Genomic DNA, 22,266 nt, shown 5'->3' on the forward strand with positions numbered 1-22,266 from the left:
CTAGACTTCTACAGAGGGCTTTCTTTGATGAAAATGAATGACCATTTTGAGTGTGAGGGATTGATATGGACATTATTAATATCTTGAAATACTCTGTAGAACAATATCAACAAACATTTAAACTAATCATTTTAAACCAAGTTTACAGGGGAAGAGGTACTGGTCTCCTGATTCCTAACAAGAAGTTCAGGGATGTGAGAGGCATGGGAAGCCTGTCTGCTAATGAAGGCTGGAGCAAAGAACTCATTGAAGTCAGTCTATTGAAGTCAGTTCCCCCTTCTCATTTATCAGAGGAGGTACACTGGCCATGTAAGAGTGTGAGATCTGTAAAGTATGAGCACTGTGCTAAGACAACAAAGAAGCAGAACTGAGCTGAAAACCTGATGCTTCCTTCCAAGCCCTCCCTGTTGGATCTAAGCCAGTCTGAAACTGCAACTTTAACAGCTACTTACAAAATTTTACTCTGAAGAGTGTTTCCTGTAATAAACTGTTGTGTCATGCTATGCTTGAAGTTATTGCTTAAAATGATGTAAATTCACATAAACCATACAAACCAGTGCTGCCTCTGAAAATAATAGTGTGTAGCAACTGAATACAAAAGTCACTGTACATTCATGCTGCATCACGAAGTTGAGCCTTCACTAAGTTTCAGAGCCTAAAACCACAGAAACAAAAAAAAAAAGAAATGACAGCTACTCATGAGGTCAATAGAGGAACACTTCTGAATTAATAACAACATCCACGTGCTGCTTTCCCATCAGCATTACAACCACAAATATCCAGAGTCAGATGGTAGAGGATATGACACAAGACTTTCATTGTGAGGGCTGGTTAGTCCCATCCTGCTGATGGGTCATTCTGTTACCGCATGCAGCAAAACCCAGCTAAGTGGAGGATCTCTCATTCAGCACACTGATTAGCCTGGTAGTTCTGCTGTAGTGGTGGCTCAGAATAAAGCTGCTGCAACAATTTCATTGAAGGGTTCAAGAGTACAGAGCTTAAATTGTTTCTCGTATCTTACCATTGGACTCCCTTATTCAGGATTATACTAATATGGAGCCAGGCAAGAGAACTAGGTATAACTTGGTTAGATCTGGAGCCTGGACCATAACTGTTGGGTTGTGCTTTTTTTCTTAATTTTCTGTCTTTTTGCTACTGATTGTAATTCCCTGAGTCACTTTACTGACATAATAACACCTCATTTATGTTTTGTTTTGTTTTCTATTGATTATAACTGATATTAGGTATTTTATTCCAGAATTGTTCTTCAATAATTAACACACAGTGTATTTGGCCAACAGTTAACAACTGTTCAATTTAGTTTTAATTATGAGAAAGTTGTTTCCAATCTACTCACAGTCCTACTGTGAGAATTACTTTAAGCTGGAGATATTCAAAATCTTAATATTCTGAGCTATTTTTCAACCAGAAAACGATTGTCTGTTTCACACAAATTTAATCACAGCCATTTGTAGTACTTAGCCCTTCTCCAGTATGGTAACATGGCTCCCTTCCCCCTTAGCTCTTACTCAGTTTGCATGTAAGCTCACTGCTGATTTTATGTACTTATTGCTTGACAGACAGTAAGTATCATTGCAATATATTTGGCCTACAAAAGGTTTGTATTATTTTTCAGTTTCTTGGGAGTCCTAGCGGAGTAGTTCACCTACAATCAATGTAGTCTTCACTTGGTTCCAGGACTGGAGAAACTTTTAGTTGCCCAGTTGAGCTGGATGTACTTTATAGTGCTTCACCATGGCTACAGGAAATATTATCAAACATTATCCTGTGTGGGAGTGAACAACATGACAGCAGCTTCCTTGATCATTTCCAGGAAAAGTTGAATCATGTTTTTTTCAGGTACTCTTGCTAAAAATTATGACAAGCACAAGCCAGATTCCTTTTACACTTTTATCCTGGCTGAAACGCTATAGGATTCCAAGTCCTGCTCTTGGTAAGACAAGCCATCTTTGTCACTGCCACTTGTGTAAGAAGGGAGAGACACACCAGAGTCTGTAATAAAGTTTTATATGGCAGTATATGACAAAGCTCACTTTTGTGTCCTAACTTCTTTTCCTTTCACTCTCTTTTTTTCTTCAATATGTTGCTCTTAATACTGCTTTTCCAGTCTTCCATCTGTCTTTGCCAGATAAATGGCATTCTGTTATCAACTCCAAATGACTTAACAGAGAGTAAATGAGATCAGTGACATTCTTGGTTTAGCTCCCCTGTTTTGCTTTTTTCCTCTTCTTAATTGTCCTCCCAATTACCTGTATAGCTTTTGCTCATACCTATATTAAAATCCATTCTTCCATCTGAAGTCCCCATGTCATCTAACTCCCGTATTTAATCACAGCAGAGAAATGACATCATCCTGCTGAACATTTTTAAGAGCTGCAGACAAAGCTTTCTTGGGTTCAAGTTATCCATGACCAGCAGGTGGTCTTGTTTGATGGATCCAGCGAGGGAAAGTTCACCTGGCCATCAGCCTGTCCCTGGAAGAAGTAAATTGAGTAGTAAATTCTGAGCAACTTAATATTCTACCAGAACCCCAGACAGATTGGTTATTGCAGCTGCCAAAGAGGGTCTGAAACACTGAATGCTTCTTTCTGCTGTGATGTCAATCCCAGTCAGCACAGAACTGCTGCCTGCAACTCGGTCTTTTGTGACAGTATCTGAGCCTGGCAGCAGGATTTACCCTTTCCTCTCTCTGCCTCCTTTCAGCATTCTCTGGATACTCAGTGCTGAGCACAGGTCCTGTGCCCTCCACTTCTCTGACACCAGCTTCTCAGCTGATGCTTCTGAGAGGCTGGGAAGATGCAAGTGTGGGAAAATTGCTGCTGCTAGGGCCAGCAGTATGAGATGAAGACCAGCTCACTGTGAAGGAGGATGTAGATAAGTTACTTGAGGGAGCAGGGAACCTGCAGGGAGCCACCTCCTCTCAGGTTTCCCACTAGTATGTGCCTCTCACAGGCATTCAGTGTGCCCCACTTTTTTCTTAACCTTACAGACATAATTGTACGTGATGAGCATTATACACATACAGTGCTTGTCTCCATAAAATTCAACCTTTAGTGTTCCATTCTTCTCACCAGCTAAAATATAACATATGAAGACAGTCTGGGTTCAGTCACACAAAGTTTTGACTAGTTCTCATGAAAGATAAAGTGAAGCTGTGAGAGCCTTCAACACCCGTGTTATCAGACTATTACATCTATAAATGTATATTTAAGAGACAAATTTCTTACATAGCAAAAAATAAGAAACAATTCTGCATCACAGGTTGAAAGATTAATACCTTCCTCTGAAAGTCACTGAAAAGTCAGTGTTTGATAGGGTCTTTTTTTGTAGTCCAGAACAGACTGTATAGCCAAAATCATTAGAGAACTGGCAAGGAAGGCTTGCCTGCTGTGTTTTCTAGACCACACAGTATACTAGGCAGTCTGTTGCTCCTATGAAAAGAATCCTTGGGAAAAGTGGCAACAAAGCAAATGTGATCAGTTGGCTCCCCAGTATTTTTCTGCAAAGGGTAAATCCATTTCTAAGCAGAGAGGCAGCATGTAGCGTAGTCTGTGCCTTGCTTGAGTGTCACCCTGGCAGGAATTTTACCAAGGGGTTTTGCTTGTCCCCTGAGCAATGAACATCTTCACCTCTTCTGTGTCAGACAGAAGAACTGGGAAAAGAATTTAAGTAAAATTAAACAAAGACTGGCAAATTCTATTCATCGATATAATTATTGTTGTGGTTATATTGTGCACGTTGTGGCTGAAGTTTCCTATTTCTCTCTGTGAAGACACTAAATCCTTCCCTCCCATGGCAGAAAAGGAGACAGCATCGCTGTGAGAAACACAGTTACGTGGTCTATTTCTCTGTTTTTTATTAACTCAACATTGTCTCCTACAAATACGATTTGTCATTCACCAGAAGATTTGAAAGGTAGATTTAAGTTACACATAGGTATAAAAAGCATAAAACAGCACACACTGTACCACTGTTTAGACAAGAAAACATTCTGTTGTCCCACAGATAAGAGCGCTATTCAATCTCAGCACCGTCACTTTCTGCCTCAGGGATTCAGTCTTCAAAGCTGCAGACATTTCTGCTTCTTTTCCCTCAGCTCTTGAAGCCCTGCAGACTTTCCCCTGGTGTCTCTCATCCACATCTGGAGCATGGACCAGGGAACCACAGGCAATTCCACTCTGCTCCACCAGAGGTTACAAAACCCTTGGTTCCTCCTGGCTCTTCAGAAATGTTTTCCTCCTTCTCGTAATAGTTATGTACAATATATGAAGGGATACGGTTTACGTCTTTGATTTAGACATATCTCTTGCCTCATACTTAAACAATAACTTGAAAAATATCTTACAAAGAAAGAGAACATTGTTCATCTGAATGTCATTCATTATTATATTGCTATATTTTATACCCTATTATTAATATATACAAAATTTCTTAATTGCCTTTTACAGATGCACGGAAGCATATAATATAACAGTTCTAAAGTATCCCATTATTAGACTTTTTTCTTGGCTCATCTCAATCTCTTTAATAAACTATGTTTGCTTGGAGAATATAGGAAGTATTTGGAATGTTGTTTAAAGTTTAATAGTAACTGGTAGCATTGTCCATCTGCGGCCTGAATGGTTGGAGCACCTATCAGGGCGATCTGGTAGAGTTAGCAGCATCATAAGACTCAAACAATCATGGAAGGCTGTTAATGTGCAGTGTCGACGGGTGCCAGGTTCTGTTCTTTACTGGGGGCTTTTCGCTTCTTCGGCTGCGTTTTGTTGTTGTTTTCCCTCTGCTCTCGGTTCTGTCTTCGGGCTGCTCGCCCTTTGCTTTCCTGTCTTGACTCCTTACTTTCGTCTTTGTTGGACTTTTTTCTTTTTTCCTCCCTGTTTTTTTTCCCTGAAATAAAAATGATGACACATTAGAAGATTTGCTCAGGCTGCAATTTCTGACTCCCCTTCTTTGCCACAGCCTATAAAGCTCGCCCTGGATTAGCACCTCCCATTAGGAGCTGGACACTACTACCAGCATCTGGGAGACTCCAACTCTTCATCAACCTACTATGTTAGTACACTGGACTAGCACCTCCCATCAGCCTGGCTCTAAACAAAGAGCTGAAAGTTCCCTGGAGAGAATCAGTGTTTTAGAGCCAATATAAATGTACTTCTCTCTCCCCCAGCCAGGGGCACAGCTCCATGTACTCCACTAAAACACAAATGGGAACTTCTGTAGGCTTTTTTACTGAGACTGGTAAGGTGCTGGAATGGATTGCCCAGAAGGATTGTGAATGCCCCATTCTTGGAGGTGTTTAAGGCCAAGTTGGATGGGGCCCTGGGCAGTCTTACTTGGTGCTTGATATAGCAGCTGACAACCCTGCCTGTGGCAGGGGAGCTGGAACTTGATTCTTGAGGTCCCTTCCAACCCAAGGCATTCTATGATTCATTCTGTGCTTCTAAGCCAGGTAACACCAACTATTGACTGATATAACTTTATAAACCTTATAAACTATAATACTACTGCAAATAACCTATCATTTCACTTTACATCAAAAACATGTTTTGCTTTTAAATATCAGCAGATGTAACCCAGACTTTCCCACACAGATGTAGGAGGACTTATAGAAACTTAACAATAACTCTTGTGGTTGAGAATGTTGAATACTCAGAACTCTGCCCATGTCGAATACTGAGAACTACACCCATTCCGACACCAGAGCTGGGATTTTTTGGCACTTCAATGGTCTCTGCAGCTGTAGGACATAGTGGGGAAGTAGGTGCAGTACAGCGGCTTCACCAAAAACTGATGACCATCCAAGGTGAGGCAGAGTAGAGGCACTCAACCATCCAAGATAGGTTGGATAAAGGGAGAGAGATTCAAAGGTGGTGAATAAAAGGCAGAAAGCAAAGAGCAAAGCTAAGACATGAGGATATGTTGTATTCTCTTCTTACTGTGTACCTATATAGTCTAATTTTACAGCTTCTCTGTTCCTGACCAACACCGAGATAGGGGAGCAAGGGAAAGTCTAGTGAACTCTTACTGAGTCAAGTGCAGACAAACATTGGATTTGTTCATCTGTAGCTTTATATGCAATATACCCCCTCAGTTTTTTAGTAACTAGTTAGAGAAGACCCCACATGTACACAGAATCCCTCTCTGAATTTGACAGTGCCACCTAAGATACTCAGAGGCGGGCAGGGCAGACCTGAAGAATGGGTGTGTCAGGCTCAATGAGTGCTAACCACCCCGGGGAGAGTTTCAATCAGAATGAGTGTGCATCATACCCACCTGTAACACTGTCTCTCAATAACACATAAATTGCAGTATGGAATTTCATTGCAGTGGTTTGTAAACAGAGTTGAAACTGTCCAGGCATTCAGTGTTTGACATTGTTTTCTAAGTGATTGGCCAAAGCAGCTTCAACTGTGACTTTCTAGCCACAATTTAAGCATGTTGGAGAAATATTAAATGGTTTCCCTTTCTGTCATGGATCAAAATGTATGTATTTTTATGTACATGTGTGAATATATTAAGAATACATATGGCTACACATCTGCAAGTTCCAAGGGAGATCTAACGTGAAGCTGGAGACTCATCTAGGAGTGATTTTACTGCTTCTGTTCTAATCTGACATTTTATTATATAAAACAAGAAAAATTGATTTTTTATTTTATTTTATTTTTATTTTTTTTTGCATGGTTTTATACTGACATCTGCATATTGCTGCTGTTTGTGAATGCAGCCGTCTTCTAGATCTGATCTACTCTGGTAATGCAATAAAGCACTGAAGGGTCACCTTTGCCCAAACTGGTTGTTTAGCTCCTTTCACTAGTATTTTTAGAAGTGGGAGTTTTCATGTCAGTATAATATTACTTCACTTTATCCTGCTCAGTTCAGACCCAAAGGAAGGCTCTACAAGCAGATGATTAATTTTGTTATGCCATCTGCTGGCACTGGGGTGTAGCTAGAGACGAACTTCTGTGCGCATCTCTCTCTCTGCTCAAATAAGTGTTCTTTTCTTCCCAGAGATTTGTTCCTGACCCTTTTCGACAGCACGTTGAACTGGACTCCTGAAGTGGTAGAGTTTGTTAGGAAATTTGGGCACTTGGATAAATGGAAAGTGCAAAAAAATAAACAAATTTTAAAAAAATGATACGGGCCATTCAATTTACAAGTTTGCCTACATAATTTTTTTGCATTTGGGAGAAGAGAAGGCAAAGGCAGGAATAAAGCTGACACCCACCAAAGAAGCAAACACAATGCAAGAATATAAACCAGGCAAAAAGATTTATTCCAAGGAAAATTCATCGCCTCCCAGCGAGGAGGGAGCTGCAGGGCCGGAGGCGGCCGCCAGGGGGCGCTGTGGTGCTACGCATGGCGCCTATGGGCCGGTCCTCACCCTCCGGGTGACTTGGGAAAAGCAGCAAGCGATCCTTTCCCTCTGGCCTCTTTTATTTGCTATTGAAACGCCTCTTTTTCTTTTTCTTTTTTCTTAACATGCATACCATCTTGTCCATTGAATATAAAAAAGGCACTGTGTTGGGATTATCGCCATTTCCCGTGGGTTACGGAATGCTCTCGCAGTGATGTACTGATACTGCATCATTTCTTGCTTCTTATGTATTCAATAAGCCCTTCCAGAACATAATCCCAGAAACAGATACAAATAAAGAATAAAAGAAAGGAACCCAAGAGGATGAGTCTTTTGAAGTCGGACATTGCCAAGCAAATGTTTTGCTCATGCAAAAGTGGATTAATGGGAGTCAAACAGCTCTGTGAAACAATTGTCATCAAAAACAGCTCTTCTTCCAAACGGAAGCTTTGAGCAGCCGACTGTGGTGGAGTAAATAGTCTGTTATGTCAGTTTTCTTGTAGACAGGAGATGCTTTGCTACTCCTCGTAGTGACAGCTTTGTATATTGAAGTAAGCCTACAGGCATGCTGTAAGTGCAGCAGTTCAAATTAAATGCAGATGGTGAAATTAATTCAGAGAACGATATAATGACATGTCAAATCAGTTTAAAGGTGCTGACTTCTTGTTAATCTAATTTATAGCCTACAGTCTCAGAAATCCCCCCATCTGCATTTATATACTCTGTGCTGGAATACATCTATAAATGTGCAAAGTAGGATGTTTCAGAGAAGTCTTTGCATTATCACACCAAATGTGGAGCTTCCACTAAATCTATATCTTACAGTGTAAAAAGAGCAAGAGTTGATCATGGTTTAGGAAAACTTGGGATTTAGAAGATACTGAATCATTGGTGATGTGGAATAACCACTGCAGGTTCCAGAATTTGCCTTCTTTAGTCTTACACTTAGTCTTACCCTACTGTATTTTGTTGCAATTACCGTTGGGAACTCAGAGCAGTGTATTTGTTCACTTCTCCTTTCTGTGGGCAGACAAATGCCAAACCACCATAGGAAGGAGTGCAAGCTGATTGTGCAAACTGCATTGCTCCAGAGGGGGTCACCACAGGAGAAGTATCATGGACATCCCAGAGGGGTGAGGATGTTATCCATTGGGGATGATTGTACCTTTGGGAGACATTGCTCCTATGAAGAAATTCATCCTGGGAGATCAGAATGGGCAAGACAAGAAAAAGAACTGTGCCTGCTGGGATTGCAGTCACATACATAATGAGCCCCTGTCTGGAAGGGTCCTGGTACTTCCACTGTGCATGTCACCACGGACCACAAATCCTCCCCACTACACTGTAATCAGCTGAAGAGCTATAATAAGAGACCACAAGCCACAGCTGCAACGTGCCACAATGTTCTTTCACACTCCTCACAGCCTCAGCTGACCCCTCGGTGCTCCCGTGTAGAGACAAAATCTGAGAGCTAAGTGCCCCCGCTCCATGACCACACTCCTTACCAGCTGTTCTCATCTTTCACAGAGACATTTGTTAGCCTTGTTAGGGCTTGTTACCCTTTCCACACTGCTCTACCTGGACAACAACAACATGACAACCTGGAAGAAGCTGTGCCAAGTGAAGATGACAGTAAGAGCAGCATTCGTCAGGCTCTTACATCCCTTAGTAAAGCTCTGTCTGTAATCCAGTCATGTCATATTGTGCAAATGGACAGATCACTCTCATTTCTATGAAAAGCGACACATTTTTTTCTGGAACACAAACCATAGCATGTACTCACACTATTTGCTGAGATAACAAGCCTCCAAAGCCACAACTGCCCAGTGAAGCAGAGGACACTGTCCTTTCATTCACAAGCCATTAGCGACTGACTCATCTGGTAAGACTCTTTGAAGTTTAAACAGCATAACTTCCTTATTAGTGATCATTTCTTTCCTAGTTATGTTGGCCCAGTTTTATAGTCACCAGATCTGCCGGTGACCAGAATAGTCAGGCTCATCTGTGTCAGAATTACCTACTTACTACCAGGCTCAGTGCATTTCATCTCCTTAATTGTTCCTCTTGAAGATGAAACAATTGCTTACGCTAAGTTGGGTAAAAAAATAATAGGAGCTAAAATCCAAAAGCATTTAAGAAGCAATTTATTTGGCCGTATATACAATATCCTGCTGCTGAGAGGTACAAGTACAGCCTGTCTGGCCTTCACATACCAGTCCAGACAGATAGGTACAGATCTTTAGGTTTCCACCTTTCTGTGTGATAGTCATGGGGCTAAACAGCTGTACAAGTGGACTTGTGGCTAACTTATTTTCTTGTCTCCTCTAGAAAATACTTCTCTAATTGCAGGTGGAAGGTGACGTTAGAGCCTGAGACCTACAGTAGCCTTTCAGGAGATTTAGGGTCCTCGATCTTCACCTAAATCTGAAAATAAGATCCTGACTACTAAACTGCTAAACTTCAGTTGAAAAATATTCTTACTAATCTCATGCATACTTGCCTGTCCTTGCAAGGAAAGGACAACACTGAGTCAGGCACATTAGTAGGAATGAGAACATAGTGACTAAATACAGGAGTAGATCAGCTTGCTCGACACTGATTGCACGAAGCAGGCAGATGGGAAAGAAAGGATTCTGAGCACGTGAATGATGCCAAGGCAGAAGATATCAGAATTTGCTGCTGTAACAGTTGAAGAGTGAATTATATCCCATTTAAGGATATGGGAAGTAGTTTCTTCCATGGGTTGCTTGAGAAATGACACTGCTACACTCACAAGCTCATAAGCAAGGCTTATGGAAAGTCCTTTGCGTAACTGGCTCCTGACAACCTCTTAGAAATACAAATGGGTTGGAGCTCTTTCTTGGGCTGAAGAAAAGACATTGCCAGTGCCTGAAAATCTAAGAATATCCTCCAGTTAAAGAAGCAACCAGAGGAGGAAGATCTCTGTAATGAGTTCTGTTTGCTGTTTATGGAAGCATTTATTGCTGTCTGTTCAAAACAGAGCCCGTGGGCATCTATTTCGTTTGCACTTGCCTGTTGGGACTCAGGGAATTTGTTAGCAGCCTTGTTTTAATCAACACTAATGTTGTGCTAACAACAGCAATTTTATAATTACATCACAGTTTTCATCTTATAAGATCCCACTGCTTATAAAAGTTCAACACTTTTTCCAAAGAATGGAAACTTGTGGCTATTTAGTTGAGCAAAAAACACTCCAATTGTTTAGGATGAGATGTGACCTACACTGCACTGGTGTTTAGTAATGTAGCGTTCTCCCTCTGACCCTCATGCTGAGCTGGCATTGAGATTTTTAGGAGTTCCTTCTGAATGGGATTCAGCTTTTACAGCTGTCTTAAAATGTACAAAATGGTAGATGAGCTTCCAAATCCTCTGTATAACTCTCTTTCAAGACTAATGCAATCGGGTGACAATGGAAAGGCTGCAGATAGTTGTGATTGGTACCAGAAAACCCTACCCTATTGTAACTGTGGAATATTGAAAGAAATCCATAGTAGCTTGTTTTTCTCGAAGACACCCAATTAGCCATGCCCTCCCACTAGCCCACATTGAGGTAATAAATACAGTCCCTTTTAGAGATTTACTTCAGCTGGTGAAGGCTTTTGAGCAAACCAGAAATAAAAATGTGATGCTGCATTATGTCAGAGCCGCATGTTTAGTCTGCCTCTCTAGAAATAATCAAGAAAAGTTATACATGATAAGAGACAGATGCTTGTGCCTCAGCAGACATTTGAACTCTTTCTAGTACAATAGTAAAAAAGGAGAAGATATCCAAAGAAATTTGTCTTTTTCTTCAGTATTCAGATTTCTACTTGGAGTTTTTTGAGGAGAGGGATAAACAAGAGAGGCCTTTTTTTTTTTTTTTTTTTTTGGCATTTGCATTAATGTAACCTATCAATTCAGGAAGCAGTCAAATAATCTGATATTCGGATGCATCTATACACATTCAATACAGAATGCTTTTTTCCCTACAGGAACACAGTTTGATACTGGGCTATGCTGGTGATCCCAAAGCTGATTTGCTAATACAGATTCCAACACCAGGACCTGCCTCACTCAGTACTGGGTCTTCATTTGGTGTCATCATCGTGTGTATGCGCGCAAACACAAGATGTGTGTTAACAGTACATGTCTTTAGAGATATAAAAATATAATTCCATAAATTTGAAGCTTGGGTAAAGCACAACAGTGCCAGGTAGGTAGGCCTCAGAGGGCAGTTTTCCCTCTGAGGGCTGGTGGTTTTCCATCACCTGTCCTTTGCCAGGTATTGTTTTGGAGCAGTATCTGAGTGTGGTTCTTTAAGTTATCCAATGTCCCAGGAAGGTGAAAGAAGATGGAGAGTCAACAGGATGTAACACTGGCCCTGCTTTGCATGGTTCACTTGTCCCGTCTCCTCCCTGCTCCATTTGTTTGCTTTCCCACCTGTGGTGATGCCTGTGCTGACAGGTGGATGGGAACCTGTGCACACTTCGCAGTAATCCTGGCCAGCATGACTGATTGATCAGCCAGTGAGCAGTGGCTCACATACACATGAGAGGCAGCTCCTGATGGATCCACTCAGCACAATCATCAGCCTAGAGCCGCGATGCCATTAGTTGAATATGCCAGAGGCTTGGTTCTGCGCTCTGTTGTACTTGCTTAAACACACTGAGGTCACCAAGGTTGTTTTCTGGTATAAATGAACAAATAATCTGCTTTCAAGAGTACTTTTCACAAGCAAAGTGTTGAAAAATGACCATTTCTTTCTGTTTCACATCTCCAGTATTTGTGTACTATTTCTGTCGGCCAAAACATTGATCTTTCCCTCTCTAGGAAGTGCCAATATTTCCAAACACATTTTCATCCTGATTAAAATGACAGGTCAGGTTTCTAAATCTCACACAGATCAGCAAATCCAAAAGACCCCTTTCAACAACAGTGACATGACAGCTTGAGGAGAAGGGGATTGGGAGCACCAAGACTCCTGAGCTGCATCTGAAAAAGACTCAAGAAATTGTTTTTGACAAAGGATTCAGAGTTGAAACCTACGAAGCTTGAAGAGCTGAGATGACCAAGATGCTCTCAAAGGGATCTCAAGTTCTCAGGCTCTTGAGTCCTTGTCAGCATGCCAGGTGGACTGCCAAGGGCCAGCCCAGCAGAGAAGCTAAGAGAATACTGAACAGAAACCTAACACAAAGGCAAAGTTGTTTCAAAACCTGTCTGCTTTCTCCTGGGTCCTCACTGAAATCAATATTTTTTCTGGGAAATGTGATGAGTTCCATAATTTGGCATTTTCCATTCCTTTGGAAAATTCAAATGCATTAAAAACAAAACCCAGATATTTCTGAGGGGGTCATGGAGGACAAGCATGAAAAAAAAGAACAACTGAATGCAGTTATTTTAGTATTTCCCGTAAATCCTCAGTTTGAAACGTGTCACAGATAGAAGAAATTGTCCATGCAAATTTTATCCGGGCTCTCTAGTCTTTTCTTGTTTTTGTCCAAGAATGTGATAAGTTTATTCTTTTTAAATCCTTCTGAGAATGAATGCTGGATCTAAAGCTGTTTGTAGTAACACAGGCTTTGCGCGCTGGAGTTAGCAGCCGGTTTTATGAGTAGCTTCAAGTGGAATGTGAAGAATGAGTATTGCATGTGACGATGCATCACTGGACTTCACTTTATTTAGTATCCTTTATAAACTGACCACCATCCCATTTATATGGGGAATAAGTGAGGTTAGATGGCTCAAAGGTTAGAGGAGATGAAGCCCCCAGTGGGAAGAGAAAGCTTCTCATGGCACAGACCACCAGGCTGTGCTAAGGAATGTGTGCAACCCCTCAGCCACCTCCCCAGGAGATCAGCCCCAAGTTCCTGCCAGCAGAAGATAATGGCAGCCCAGCAGAACTTGCTGCAAGCAAGTGTTATTTTTTCTCCTTTGTGCTCGGGGGATGACTTAGGAGCGCTACGGCAGTGCTGGTAAAACTGTAATAATCTTAGGCATTGCACTTATGAGCGTGCCTGTGGGGTGTGTGCAGCCTGTAAATAGGGCCAGTTACAGGAGCCATATTGCAGGGCTGCAAAAAGGTTCTAGGGAGCCAGAAGTGAAAGTAGCATGAGTGACATTTCCTCTAGTATGACATATGGCAAGAAGTCAGGACCTTCTCTGGACTCTGAAAACAGACTGTAGAGACCAGCAAAAGTCTTTCCTTCTAATCACCTCCTGCTACCATCTGAGGAAGATCTTATACACAAATCAACTATTATGTTCATGCCTGTCTTTAAAACCAATTAATTAAACATTTTCCCTCCTTCTTGAAGAGCTTTCAGATTAGTCAAAAATGAAATAATTCACTGTTTCCATAATCTGACTGTCTTCCTCCTTTTTCTAGAAACTCCTTAAGCACTCATTTATAATACTGGAGACCAACTCTGTAGCCACTAAAAGCAAAACTATTTTGCAAGATTCTGGTCTGACCTACTCTGAAACACTTTATAGACTGTCATACAGATGTGCAGAATTCTCAGGGGCAAGAAAACAGTAAACATTTGGTGTCCATATACAGTACAGTAAGATAGTAATGAAGTAGAACACACTGCACAAAGAATCCAGAGCTCCCACTCCAACCTCAGCCATAAATTCTCAGAAATTACTTGCAGCTTTTCATGCACTTTTGAAAATGTTACCCAAGATTCTTGTATGTCACAGAAAGTTACTTTCTGTACTCTGAAAGAGTGCACTGCTTTCAGTTAGAAAACAGAAGTTCCATCAACTTTAAACCCGAATAAGCCCTACAGCATTCACAGGGATTCACAGAGATTCTTCCATCTACATCTTGACAGGTACAGATGAAAGCCATTACTAGTGCAAGTTAAGCCAGTGAAATGAATGAACAGACTTGTTCTTAATTCAGTTAACGTTTTAAGGAACTGAACATCATGCTTCAATCAAACAGTGAGCTCAGGTCCTTTATGGAGTATTGTCTCCTTGCTCATATGTAAAGGTAGCAGGGTTCAGATCACCTACTGGCATTCCCTCCCACCACCAACATCCACAGAAGAAATAAGTCGGTTCCTCTGGATTTAAACAAAATCCTTCTGGTTTAGCAATGCACATTTCTACTTAGGCAATAAACATCTGTCGTCTGCCATTCATTAATATTAATTATAAATGGTCACTAGCTCATGGGATCCAAGTCCACCAGCTGAGATTTTTCCAACCGTGACCTCACAAGGGTTTGTATAAAAAGTGTTCAGAAGGGTCCTTCCAAGCCTGAAGCCAACAATAAGTGCAGTTTGCAGAGTATAGCATTTAGATCATGCACTTAGAACAAGAGCAGTCGGAAAGGGATATGGAGAGCGGGGGAGGGAGGAAAGGAGAGAATACAGGGGCTAAAACAGGGATCCTTTAAACACTTAAGTGTTTTAGACCTTTCTGTAGGTTAATGACAGGGAGAGGTATCGTTCATAATGAGACTGGGCCATCCACTAAACATTACTGTAAATGAAAGGTTGCGTGAATTAAAGGTTGTTCATCTCATGTTTCAGGAATGTAGTTGTGTTTCATGTCTGAAGCCTGTTTTCCTTTTAAACGGAATTCTTCAGATGACAAATGAGAGAGGGAATTTCAGAAAGCAAATGGGCAGAAGTAAATACATGCTTAAGAACAAAGCAGAGACATAACGGTAGTTGTAAATCTTTATGCTGGGGCTACTGTTTGCTATAGATATTGGGGAGGATTAGATTAGATTCAAAAAGTTTCATCACTGGGTCATTTTGCTTGTAAACCCCAGAAAAATCCCCAGAGTTAATCATTAAATACTGGCCTGCAGATGTTACGCATGTGGACCCCTGGCTAATTCTTTTTACAGCCATTTCTTGTTTCAAGGAACTAAATATTGAAAATTGTGGAAATGGTTTTCTGATTTATTTCATTGGAAACATGGCCACCAAAATTTTAAATGACAAACGTCTTTCTTCTCATTAATTTCTTGCCACTTAAAAATTACTTCAACAAACAAACACTATTGAAAAGTATATGTTTGCATTTGTCCTTAAAACTTTTTCTTTTTCTTTTCTTTTTTCTTTTTTTAACCTAAACATACAGCAATATTCCCCCAGTGGGCCACGTCCTTGTCTACTATTGACTTTTACATAGTTTCATTGGCAGAGTGGTAGTAGCTTTCATCTCTGGTGAATTAGTGTGACAAGAGAGTGGTGAGGTGCTGGAACAGTCTGCCCAGAGAGGCTGTGGATGCCCCATCCATGGAGGTGTTCAAGGCCAGGTTGGATGGGGGCAGACTGGTCTAGTATTAGGTATGGAGGTTGGCGGCCCTGCACATGGCAGGAAGGTTGATGCTTGATGATCCTTGAGGTCCCCTCCAACCCAGGCCATTCTATGATTCTAAGTCCACTGAGCCATATATGCTGGTGAGTGCAAAGAGGAGCATGGCAGACATAACAGCAAGACAGGATACCTAATCAAACAAAATGGAAGAAAATTTGTTTCAATGCCCTCATTCAAGCCCAAATTAAAACCTGTGCTTGGTAAATACAGGACACTTTATATTGAATGTGTCAATAGACAGTGATACTTGAAGTAGTGCTGTGTGAATGTGCAGTATGCCGTCTGTCTATGGAAGTCTTACAGAAGGCAATAGGCATGAAGAAATTTTATGGAAAAGTTGTGGTAATTTTAGAAATGTAGGGAAGTTTATCAAAGCATTATCTAGTTCTTTACTGGACTCTGTGGCTGGACTGCTATACTTAGACTGTTTCTGATGGATGTTTGTCTAACCTCCTTAAAAATCTTCCATGATGGAGATTCCCACAACCTCTTTCCTGATCTTTACAGTCTTTGATAACAACACTGGATTTTATCATCTCATTGGGAGCAACACGAAGCTCCTTTTGGTTCTTTATAATGAAAAGCTATGGCAGCACGTTTTCTTTGTCATAGTTACAGAGCTGGAAGAGAGCTGGGAAGTGGCAGCCTGAACAGACCAAAGGCTGCAACAGGTGACAGAGCTGGCAGGGAGTGTGTGTGCTGAGAGAGACAAGGAGGCTGGAGATGCAGAGACCTGGGTGGGGATAAAGCAAACAGAACTGCTTGGGTGGGGAAGAACAGGCAAATATTCAGTAAGATGAGGAGAAACAGCAGCCAAAAAGTGCTTGTTTTCACTATGTTACAAAAGAATGTTGAAAAATCTTTTCTTTACAGCTAGATCCAAAGTACTCTGAAGTCAATGGGATTTCGGTGGGTCTTGGACAATGTGCTTTATAAGAATTAGGCAGATAATACAGTAGCAAATGAGTGCCATTGGTCTCCACAACTTGCTGTGCTATAACAGCATTGCTATACATGGAAGTGTTCCACAGCTCAGGATTTAGCTGATTAAACAGTGCTCTGTGTGTCACCATTAAAACTTGAAACACCCACTGCCAGATTTACTCTGTAGCTCACATACACCAAATATTTTGCATTCTTTGACAAAATTTGCTGGATGTACTACCAAACTGCTTTCTTGCATTTGTTCTTCTTCCCAGGTCATACAGGCCAAAATGGAGTTTTAGATCTCCAGATGATAAGGGCCAAGTGGACCCTGCTGTTGGTAGCCACTTCCTTTCATCTTTACTCTGTAGAAATGTTGCCCAAAGAGAAGAAAACAGCTTGCTCTGATTTTCTGGGGAGTAGAGAGAAGAAAGTTATCAAGATATTTGGCTATGGCTCACAGACTGCAATAAGCTGATTTCCTCTTCCAGCTGTGACAAATGAGACCCACTGAAAGAGCTCCTTACAGTGCTAGAAGTTAGGGCAAGGACTTTGGAAGTACCAGCTGTGAGAAGTGGAGAGAAAGGATAAACAAGGACATGCAGGCAGACCAAGGAAATGATGTAGGGTAAGAGAAAAAGATATTCTGTTCTTTTGCATGCAATCTCTGCCTTGCAGCTGGGAGAAGACAGTGGCCACAGTTTCCTATTTTCCTCTCCTTGGAACACAGTAATGTGATGCCATCAGATATGTAGGTGCTGTGGATTAGTACAGTACAAATGTGCAATGAAGAAAGGCCCTTTTGTGTCTGCACTGCGTAACTGCTAGTTTGGTTTCAGATTCTGACCTCCCTTTCTCTCCCCACCAGCCAAATCAGGAGAATAGCCCCAGCTGGTCTGAATACAAACCAAAAGATGCTCCTTGGCCTTGTGGTCATGAATGCATCTTTGCATGCTTTGCCTCAGCAGTGTAGACAAAGCCACGGACTTCACTTTCCCAAACATTTTTTCTCAAGAGGGAAGATACTAGAAAGATGTTTGAAATTTGGTGCTGAATGGTTGGGCACTATGGAAGAGTGGAGGGAGAGGAATTGGTGATATTCTGTTTTTCCTACAGAGCTCAGTCATCTAAAAGATGTTTGCTAGCCACTTCTGGAGCACAAGGAACCTCCAGAAGGGAAGACTGGAAAGAGAAAAGGAGCTGATTTCTATCCCTTATTTGGTTTAGTGATCTAGGGAGAAGTGCTCTCATGTCATTCACATTTTAATAGAAGAATGCAGTCAGCTTTTTTTATTTTTTTTTATTCACTTACTGTACACCCACTTCTTTCACTGCTTTGAGATGACTGTCACACTGTATAGCACTGTATGTGCAAAGCTCTCAGCAAGTTTGTGTTGCCTGATTGCACAGAGCGTGTATGTCTGTCAGAACTGAGAGGTACGGTGACAGTCTGATGTTTGCCCTAACACAGAGTAAACATACCTGTAGCAAAATGCTACATTACTATTAATAAGTTCAGATTTTAAGGTCTTAGTTTGCAGCTAATTACATAATATGACATTCAAAAAATGCCTAACTTCAGTTAAATTTTGAAAGTACCTTTACTAAAGTTTAAAATGGGTTTTCTCTGCCTTTCCAGCCCTTGAATTCTCAAGCTGTACATACTTGCTTATTAGCTATTTTAGATTCACAAATCTCTCTGACTCATATTGATCCTCTTTTTCCCTTCTTAACCCCTGTCCCCCAAGATCTCTTTTCTAAATGGTGACCATTTGTTCAGGCCAGCGGTGGTGGGCAGCCTTGTGCTGTCCGTATCCTGCCTTACTCAAGGTATTTCCAGAAAGCCATTTCCCCTTGATGTTGCAACTAAGGAATTCCCAGTCTCAACAGCTTGGTGTTGGGGGCTGGAAATGTGTTAAAGTTAAAGAGTCAAAACCCCTGCGAGGAAAGGAAATGAGAGGTCCTCTTGGCAGAAACAAACAGAAAATAAACAACCAAACTCAATTCCTCAATTATAGTAACTCAGGCTTGCAAAGGCCAGAGTTATGACCCACTGGCGTATGCAGAATGTAAACACAGGGATGCAGTAATTAGCTTTGTGTTCATCTTGAAGCTTCAGAAGTCCTGTGACCCACCATGGAGTAAGGTCATTAACCACAACCACATGAGTGACCTTCACACAGGACACCCCATGTCTCACAGTTAGTCTAGAGAACAGTGCACTGTGATGACTCTCTGGCTCACATACTCCAATCCTTTTGTTTTAAATACCACCAAGCTATACATAGGGGAGAGGATCTAACTTTTGGGATGAGCTGTAATTGAAATGTCTTATTTTCCCATTTAGTTATGCTTAAGAAGTTAGCAGGTAAGATCCACATCATTCACACTGGACTGTCCTTAGAAGTCATTGTGAAAAGGAAGCTTTCTAGAGAAAAAAAAAATAAAATCATTTTTGTCCTTTTTAGAATCCATCTAATGGTGTGTGAATTCCCCCCCCGCCCTGCCCTGCCCCCCCCCCCACACACACACAAGAGCAGTAGCCCACCTTTAATATGATCGAGGACCTTCTTAGACATAGGCAACTAATTTTTAGCAGAGGCTCAGCAGTGACTCCCACCTTGTCATGCCTTTTCTGTATTCTCAGAAGGCAAAACCCTTGTTGTAAAAATCAAATGCACATAACATTCAAATTGTCCAGAATGAAAAAAAGTATTCTACAAAACGAGTAAGCAACTACTCCAGAGTCCAGAATTTTCAGGAAGAAATTGATATTACTACAGGAATAAACACGTTGCTGTGGCACATATTTATGCAGGTGGCTACAGAGGGGGTTTCTTTGTGTTGTAGAGATCACTAAATCTTGATTTTATGGGCCATGGTTCAAAACTTGTGCAAAGAGTGAAATGGCTTCCTTCCCTACTCTACTTCCACATACACCTTAAAATTGGAATACAACTTACACACTTTCTTATTTTAATAGAGTATGCCGCCTGGAACAGCTTATCTGGCCATTAATGAAGTTGATGCACTTTAAAAGGACATTAAATGAAGATTTTGTTGCTGTTGTTAAGAGATATTAAAGGAGCCTTCTGTGCTCCTTTGTTACATGAATCCAAGCGGCATCAGAGCATATAAGTTAGGGTGAGTAATTCAATGAGTTTAAGTTAACTAAATGCAAATAGATTATTGTGTAATAACTGGATTGTTCCAAAAGTAATGCCTCCTGTGTTATTATATTGGTCCACAATATCAGAAGCAGATGGTGGTGGTATGGCAGTAGAGGCTGAGTCTTCCCACCAATATTCTGTTACATTTTGTTGCTGTGTGACAGATGGCAGCAGAAGGGCAGTCTGACAGAACGGTGTCTGACCTGGAAATGTGTATGAAGCAAAGGTGTGGGAATTGAATTCCCCCGTGCAGAAAAAATGGCACCCATTGACATCCACCAATGCTTGCTGAATGTTTCTGGAGACCAAACAGTGGATGTGAGCACAGTGAGGCAGTGGGTGGTGTGTTTCAGCAATGGCAACAGTAACATGAAAGACAAGTCCTGTTCTGAATGGTCATGCACAGCTGTCAGACCATGAAATGAAGAATGTTTTAATCCACAAATTGTTGGTTTTCAACAGAGAACTGCACACAGAGCTGAATATCAGCAACTCTGTGTTGGAAGTGATGGTGGCAATGCTGGAATATCACGCTTGCACAAGGTGAGTCCCTTGCACAGGAACAGAAAGAACAATATATGCAAGTTTGCCAAGTCTATTGAATCAATATGAGGCTAATCCAGTTTTTTGAACTGCATCATTACCATTTATGAGATATAGTATCACCACCATAAGCTGAAGTCACAATGGCAGTACATGAAGTGGCAACACGTGAACTCCTCATCAAAGAGAAAGCTCAAGATGCAGCCCTCAATAGATAAAGTGATGAGCACTGTCTTTTAGGACAGGAAAGTAGTGATTCTTCCAGATTTCCTAGAAACTGGACAAGCCATCAACTCCGACCACTGCATCGCAGCACTGAATAAGCTGAAGGCTTGAACTCTGAGTCAGACCAGAGGAGAAGACAACTTTCCTCTCGCAGCAATGCCAAGCTCCAAGCCAGTTTGCTGTGGAGCACACTGTCAATCTGGGTTGGACTATCCTATCACACCCACAGCATAGTCCAGATTTGGCACCTTCTAACTACCATCTGCTTGGACCAATGAAAGATGGACTGTGTTGGCAGCATTTTCCTTGCAATGACACCATCTTAGCATCAGTGAAACAGTGGGTCACCTCCGCTGATGCAGTGAAGGCTCTTGTTCATCACTGCAAAAATACATAGCTAATGGTGGTGATTGTGCTGATAATTAGTGTTTGTAGCTGTCATGGTTTTATGAGAGAATTTTATAATAATGATAATACTAAGAGAATTTATTCTATCAAATAGTGTTACTGTGCTCTTTGTATTGGTTGCAGTTATCATAGAAATTAATAGGAAGCAGTACTTTCACTGTGATCTATGTATTTTAACCCTGTTAGTACAAAGCTACATTGTTTTCAGCTGAAGTAAAATCTTGACAAATGGTTTGAGGTTTTTACCTAACAGGTAGTTTTGCATATTTAATGGATGCCTGATAGGACTCCTTAACACCATAGTCATCTAAAGACATTTACTCAAAACTCTAGTATCTTCTTCCAGGAAAGCTCAATTTACTAGCCAGAGAGAGGGGAAAAATAATAATTTTTTTTTTTTTAAAAAAAAGAGTTATACTGGATCTCACCAGCTTTAATGGCATACTAGCAGATGGAAACAAAAAGCCATCTTCATTTGTCTTATCTTGTTCTGTGTAACTGTTCCAGAAACATGCACTTGCCTCTCTGAGATAGCAGCAACTGAAATGACTAACATCCTGTCTCCGATTTCAACTTCTTGAGCAAAGACACTGAGGCATCTGTGACGAGCATACCCCGTCACGATGTGGTCTTTGCCCTTACTCCCTCGGCCACAGACTTATAGTCAACATGGAAATGGCAAAGGCTGACTGAACTAACTTTGTCTTCGTGGTTGCACATGAAAGATAGCAGCACTGTTGGTAATTGCTAGGTCTGCTGCTAGACTTAGTTGATGCTGCGGAAGCTAGTCACCAAAGCAATCCCCATGTGACACTGTGGAGTTGTACAATGCAAAATAGCATTTTCAATATTTCTTAACAGTAAGTCCAAATGTATTTACTTTCCCTTTTCTATCCAAAAGAGTTTTTGTTGTTAACTCCCTCATTGACTGGTCTAGCTAGCCATAAGAACAAAGCTTGCTTTGGCTTTTTGTACAAGCACTCTCTTGTTTGAAGGGGAACAGGAATTTCTCTTGGAGTAATAAGGGACAGTAGCAGTAGGGAAGATAAGTTGCCTTGAGATTAAGTTGGAAATCCTCATTTCCCTATCCCAGTAAGAACATAATGAAAACTTTGAGCCTAATCCATTCCTTCAAGCTATTTTAACCTAATATTTCATGTGTGAATTTTCTCAGCTTTATTAAGGATTATATTTTATTTCATTTTAAATAAACTCATCTCTCTTTGAAGGTGTGCAAAAATAAATGGGACATTCGTGACATTCGTGAGTAATATTACA

The 22,266-nt window shown here is 41.1% G+C and overlaps 2 protein-coding genes across 7 annotated transcripts in view; one reads left to right on the plus strand and one right to left on the minus strand.

Annotated features, from left to right (window-relative positions):
* Positions 1-22,266, plus strand: part of ECHDC1 (ethylmalonyl-CoA decarboxylase 1) — a 115,085-nt gene that overhangs the window by 64,204 nt on the left and 28,615 nt on the right. The window lies entirely within an intron of this gene.
* The window catches only part of RSPO3 (R-spondin 3), a 59,445-nt gene continuing 41,031 nt past the window's right edge, over positions 3,853-22,266 (minus strand). For all 5 annotated transcript variants that reach the window (XM_085541714.1, XM_085541712.1, XM_085541711.1 and 2 more), the window contains one exon: positions 3,853-4,908. In XM_085541714.1, the coding sequence (XP_085397840.1) occupies positions 4,715-4,908 (194 nt within the window). In that variant the 3' untranslated portion in view covers positions 3,853-4,714. The remainder of the gene's footprint in view (positions 4,909-22,266) is intronic.

Source organism: Coturnix japonica, chromosome 3 (assembly GCF_054131305.1).
Source record: "Coturnix japonica strain WE chromosome 3, WE-NBRP24, whole genome shotgun sequence".
NCBI lineage: Eukaryota > Metazoa > Chordata > Aves > Galliformes > Phasianidae > Coturnix > Coturnix japonica.